General features: G+C 35.3%; 1 protein-coding gene across 1 annotated transcript; it reads left to right on the top strand.

Moving 5' to 3' along the window:
- Nucleotides 1-1,733: 1,733 nt before the first annotated feature.
- LOC144440457 (sialate:O-sulfotransferase 1-like) lies at nucleotides 1,734-5,379 on the top strand. The gene is made up of 4 exons (XM_078129827.1): nucleotides 1,734-2,217; nucleotides 2,492-2,653; nucleotides 4,164-4,376; nucleotides 4,873-5,379. The coding sequence occupies exons 1-4, from the start codon at nucleotides 2,106-2,108 to the stop codon at nucleotides 5,214-5,216; spliced, it is 831 nt and encodes a 276-aa protein (XP_077985953.1). The 5' UTR covers nucleotides 1,734-2,105; the 3' UTR covers nucleotides 5,217-5,379.
- Nucleotides 5,380-6,242: the final 863 nt, after the last annotated feature.

The following is a 6,242-nucleotide window of genomic DNA, read 5'->3' as shown; positions in this document are numbered from 1 at the left end:
TGCGAGTTTTTTTTTAAAGTGAGTAAAAAATATTAAAAAGAAATAAAGGTAAAAACAAAAGTTGTTTAGAAACATCATCTCGACAAAGGTGAAACATTTTTAAAAGTCGTAAAATGAATGAATGAATGAATGAACGGACGGACGCACAAATGAACAAATGAATGAAGGAAAGAAGGAATGAATTAAGGATTGAATGAATAAATGAAGGAAGGAAGGTAGGAATGAATGAATGACGGACAGACGTTCGGACGGATTGCTGGATTGGTTGGTTGGTTGGTTGATTGATTGGTTGGTTGATTGATTGATTGATTGATTGATTGATTGATTGATTGATTGATATAGCTTTCGGAGATAATTTGATATGTAGCCGCACAAATAGCTACAGTATGACTTGCACACATGAATTTCGTGTGTAGTAGAAATTAAAAAAAATCATCAGCCATTTTTGTCGATAGCGAGAACAAAATGTAATATTATTACTGAGGCCCAATATTGATTCTAGCAGTCACCTGATCCTGTGCTGGAGGCACAACAGTATGTACTCAAAGTCAAAAAATGATAGTTAGGGATGGCACAAAAGTCGAATTCGTGACTTTTGCTAATCGATATTGACTGTTTAAATATGGTATTGAGTAAAAGTCACGAAGCAGCTGTCCCGAACTAATGCTGAGAATAATATTTGCATTTAATGAATGGAATTCGTGATGATGTTGAAGTCTCAATAACAATCAGATGAAAGATGATGACTAATTACAGGTCAACTTGAAGGTCACTGAGTTGCCATCCATATTTTTATCATTATAATTTATCAATATTACTTGCATCGTAATAAGGAAGTGTCACACCTTAGTGTAGCTGATACGTTTAGTAACAAATCAAATCGGCACACGTGTGATTTAGCTTAGATCAGAGAACATTGGATTAAAGACGAGGATCAGATTTATCACAAAATGGCTGACTTATAGAGAAGATTAAAGAAACTATTGGCTAATTTTAATATTAGAACAAGTGTGGCTAAGAGAAGGCTGACAGCGTGAATCAAACAGATGGATAAGAGGAGACATTGATATAGGACAATAAAAGACATTGGAAGCAAGAAACTTCGTGATACGTTGCGTTCAATATGGTTAAAAAATATGGACGAAAGTAACTGAAAGAAAAGGAAGGGGTGGAGGGTATGTGATATTATTGCAAAATTACATAAGGGGGCGAAGTAAGATAATGATCAGTAGTATAAAGTATGGACCTAAAATATTTAGATGTTATTCCCCAATATTTTTTCTTCGTTCAGCCAAAGGAAAATATGAGAGACCTAAGGGGCCTTTGTCACTAGACGAGTAGTGAGAACCCTTAGGTCACGAGTATCCGGCAGAAAAATATTGGAGAATAACATAATTATACCAGTGCCAGTAATATCAAATAACAAACTTTGAAAGTAATGGTAATTTTGAACATTTTGGCACATATTTCGAACACAGCATAACCAGTGACGTAGACAAGTGTATATATTCTATGTTTTTTTGTTCAACTTGGCTTGCGCATTGCATAATGCACTATAATTATCAAAGTACCACACCATATTTAGCATAAATTATTTTTTTTAAAGTGTATGAATAGCGTTGATGTGATTGAGTTATTGCGTTAGACAGTATTTGTTGTATTTCTAGTTCTCTGACAAAAGGTATCACCAGCTGTTACTCGTAAGCCTCATATAAAGTTGGTCACCCTGCTCCACGTGACTGTTTGTACATGTGACGTCAACAGTTTAAACATCGACTGTGCTTTCTATGTTAATACTATACCGATGCTTAGCTATAGCTTAGGAACTCGCGGAATATGTTGATCTCAGGATTTTTGCTGATGATGAGCGAGTGGTAACCGTTACACATTAATTTTATGTTGTCATACGGCTTTAATACGAAATTCATATGATGACACAGTGGACTTCAATGTACACAATTCAATATCTCTTGTGACGCCAGTCACAGCGCGGTCAATCTGCAGATAGGTTTTCGTCAAGCTGACGACGTACTAAGCAGAACTACATATTTGGTATGAAGTCACGTGTGTTGGAAATGTTGTGACGATATTCATAAGCGAACAATATGAGGATAAAGTGCTCGATGTATACAATAGTGGCGTTATCATTCCTTCTTGTGACATTGCATTTCATACTGGTAAAACAAGGCTCTTTGCTAGAGCTGCATATTCTGGGAGGTAGGTGACACTTCAATATTTCAGATACAGATACAAACAAACACACACACACACATACTTACACACATATACACACACACATACATACATACATACATACATACATACATACATACATACATACATACATACATACATACATACAAGTACAACCACACAGTGTGATGTCATCATGATTTTTAATAGAATACAATCATAGACAATAGAGAGGGACCTCTCTATTGTCTATGATACAATCAAGCGTAACTGACCTTGTCCAACTTCATCTATGTAGATTCTCCATGTGACGTCAAGTTTGCACCTGAACACTCACTACCTCCAGTGGCACTAGTCAGTGCACCTGGTTCTGGTAATACATGGGTTAGACATCTAATAGAGAAATCCAGTGGTATTTACACAGGGTCAATATTTAGAGATCCAGAACTCTACAAGGGAGGTAAGATTTCACAGAATGTAACATTTCACTTTCCAACTAGTTTTCATTATTTTGCGTCAACATCTATATCATTTTTTAAAATTGCACTGACACGTGGGGAGATATACTGATGTTTTTTATATGAGTTTTGATGACGTAGACAGGCAATTGTTAAATGTACTCGATCGGTGTTTAAAGATCTTACTATTCCTGATTGATTGATTGATTGATTGATTGATTGATTGATTGATTGATTGATTGATTGATTGATTGATTGATTGACTGACTGACTGACTGACTGACTGACTGACAGACTGTTTGTTTGTTTGTTTGTTTGTTTGTTTGTTTGTTTTGTGTGAATGGAAATGTACTTTATGAATAGACTAGATTCTTTAAGGCCGAAGAAGAACTAAAGCAATGACTGCGACATTGGTTTCGAAAAACCAATACAGGAAAAATCTACTAGCATTATTGTGGCATATGTTGATAATTACATTCAAATGACGCAGTTATCTTTGTTAACTCACCATATATATTCAAAGCTCCAAAATCCAGCAATGAAGAAGTGGTTTTGATTCAGTGTATGTGACGACCGGCACTGTTCTATTTTTGTAGACTATGAGGTTACATTATCTTATTTACTATAATATGATTAACCTTACACCACATTACATCTGTTGCCGGTTCCAAGATGCATCGCGCGTCTCCAACACTATGTATTCAGTATGCACATGCTCAAGGGCCGGTTGTCATCTGACCATACCCTTGGTTTACCTGTAAAATGAAGTTTAGTCTTTGTTCTAACCATGTACAATTAAAGAGGGCTACTTGTCTTTCCATCATTTCACAATAGAATTTCTATCTCAAATGAAGCAAAGCCAGAACAAGCCAATACGTAACAGCATATGCGACATCGTCCCGCGCAATGCATCTTGGAACTGGAAATCAGCTATCATCTATTTACATGTATATAATCTACTACGTGATGCAACACTGGTGTTAGTTTCTCCTCTCTTAACTTATCAAAACCAATGTCCTCGGATTGTACAGTGTAAATCATAACTGCGTTTAGTTTTAATGATGAAGCATGTTTGGTAAGAGCTGTAGTGGGTACTGGTGGACGCAACTATTCTCTGCAATAAACGTGAGCTTCGTTATTTGAATTTAGTGCTCATTGTACATATCTGGCTGTATTTACACAAGGTGGTTTATTATTTACACTCATTGGACATTGGTTACTATCTCAGTTTTTATTGACGCTACTTGGTTGAATATGATTCTATCTAACATGTTTGATCATTGGCAATGAACGCAGTGATGCTTTCTGCTATATCTAGTACTGACATTTTCCCCAAGTGAAATTACCTGATAAGTACAAGGATATTCTCAGTTACCCGGACTCTCACCATTGGGGCTCGTCTTGGTTGTCTCATAGAAGAGTCCCCAGCAGTAAGAGTCTGGGTAACCGAGACTAGTATCAGTACAAATGTTTTGAATACAATACTGAAGAAAACCCTTACTATTCTTTCAGGTTTTCTCGGTGAATATGATGAATGGGATTCGGGCCGAGTAATTGTTGTTAAAACTCATACAAAATGTTACGGTCAGATGAAAAGATATCCTGCAGCCATTCTGCTTATAAGAAACCCTTATGCTGCTATCATTAGCGAATGTAATAGAATGCTAACAGGGGAGAATCACACAGCTTATATCGAATGGAGTGAGGAGAATGCCCAAAAACCAGGTAGGGGTTATCACTCGTTTAATTATTAAGTAATCTGGACAAATTCAGTAACATCTTACTGTCCTCGAATTTAGCTATTGAGAAAGACTATCTGAAATGTCAGGATTGTAACAAACAGGATTGTTTTGCCAGATTTGGGCTTTCTCTATTCTTCAAACTAAAGTTAACGAGTAGACAAAGGCCAGACTACTACTATTTATAATACGTTTTTGCTTACCTTACATTTCCAAACTGAGAATAACGAATTGTGTTAAGTAAGAAGTATACATATACAGATGAGTCGTAGATGGCGCCATATTCAGAGACAATGCGCCCTCAACGGATAATTATTTTTATAATTCTTTATTGTGATTATGAAATTAAAAATGTCCATTGCCCATATGCAATAGATTACATTTTCCAAAAAGATACTGGTAGGATATTAGAATATTTCAATCCTTATAAAATAAGTCGCAGAAAGCACTTCAAGTCTTCCACATTTCTTTTTTTTGCACAGAGTTTGAGAGGATACTGAGTGATACGATAAACTGGTATAGCAACATCACATTAAACTGGTTAAAACTATACAAACGCCCTCTACTGGTAGTCCACTATGAAGACTTAGTACAGAATACGTTTGTTGAACTTGAAAAAATCCTTACCTTTCTGAATGTAACAATAACTGACAAGAGAATGGAGTGTGTTGAAAAGGACATGAATGGACATTTCCAAAGAGATACGAACCGAGATAGAGTGAGGGAATACAATGTTTTAGTTAAAAAGCATGGTGCTACCATTGAACTTAACCGAATTAATGTATCTCAATTACTTTTAGAACGTGGTTTCACCCCAATACACTGATGCCAAACAAAAATAAGCAAAATGTTACAGTTATCGGAGAAAGTGAAATCAAGAAGACACGCATATTAATCGTGAGACATGTAACGTTGCAGCGACAAATATAATTCAACAAGCGAATAAAATTAGGACAGGTTGATGCATAAGCCTAATTTATTGCGACGGCTAATCACACACAGAATATGTACCAAATGCTAAGCAAATCATTATATAGCTCTTTTTTCATCTCTATGAGCTTTAGAATTAATACTCTAATAATAAAGACCAAAAAAATAAATAAAACCCCATCATTATTTGAAGAAAGTTTAGGTGTCTTTGTCCCATTTAATCTTAGAAATACAATTCAATGCATTAGCTATTTGATTGTATAGATACAATATAGAAAACTAGAGTATAAATAGTACACATAAAATGTACTGTTCGGATAAGTACCATGTCATTTGTAGTTTATCATGTACGTTCCGAAATTTGAAGACTCCAATAGAAATATTTTTGTTATATTAATATTAAAATAAATTATGTATGTCAGTCAATCAGTCGGCCAGTGTAGATCAATAGTTTTGTTAACCAACAAAAGAACCACACAGCACACCCGCAAGCCATCCCAATCGATCGATCGGTCGGGCGGTTGGTCGTTCGGTCGGTCGGGCGGTCGGTCAATCAATCAATCAATCAATCAATCAATCAATCAATCAATCAATCAATCAATCAATCAATCAATCAATCAATCAATCAATCAATCAATCAATCAATCAATCAATCAATCAATCAATCAATCAATCAATCAATCAATTAATTAATCAAAAAGCAAATGAACAGCACCAGAAAACAAACTTCCTGTCTAAAGTCCCAGATGTAATAAAATTGAGAAGTCTTGTGTGGTTCTTTAGAAGAAAATATCAATAGCTTAACCAATACACAGGACCAGCTAATCACAAAGTATAAGCACGACGTTTATTTAAAAATAGAATTTAAAAACAGTTGACAGAACATTACTCCTAAAACAACTCAGTAAATATTAACAAAGAC

Source organism: Glandiceps talaboti, chromosome 9 (genome assembly GCF_964340395.1).
Source record: "Glandiceps talaboti chromosome 9, keGlaTala1.1, whole genome shotgun sequence".
NCBI classification, from domain to species: domain Eukaryota; kingdom Metazoa; phylum Hemichordata; class Enteropneusta; family Spengelidae; genus Glandiceps; species Glandiceps talaboti.
Note: the sequence above shows the minus strand (reverse complement) of the source record. Positions and strands in the feature narration are given on the sequence as shown.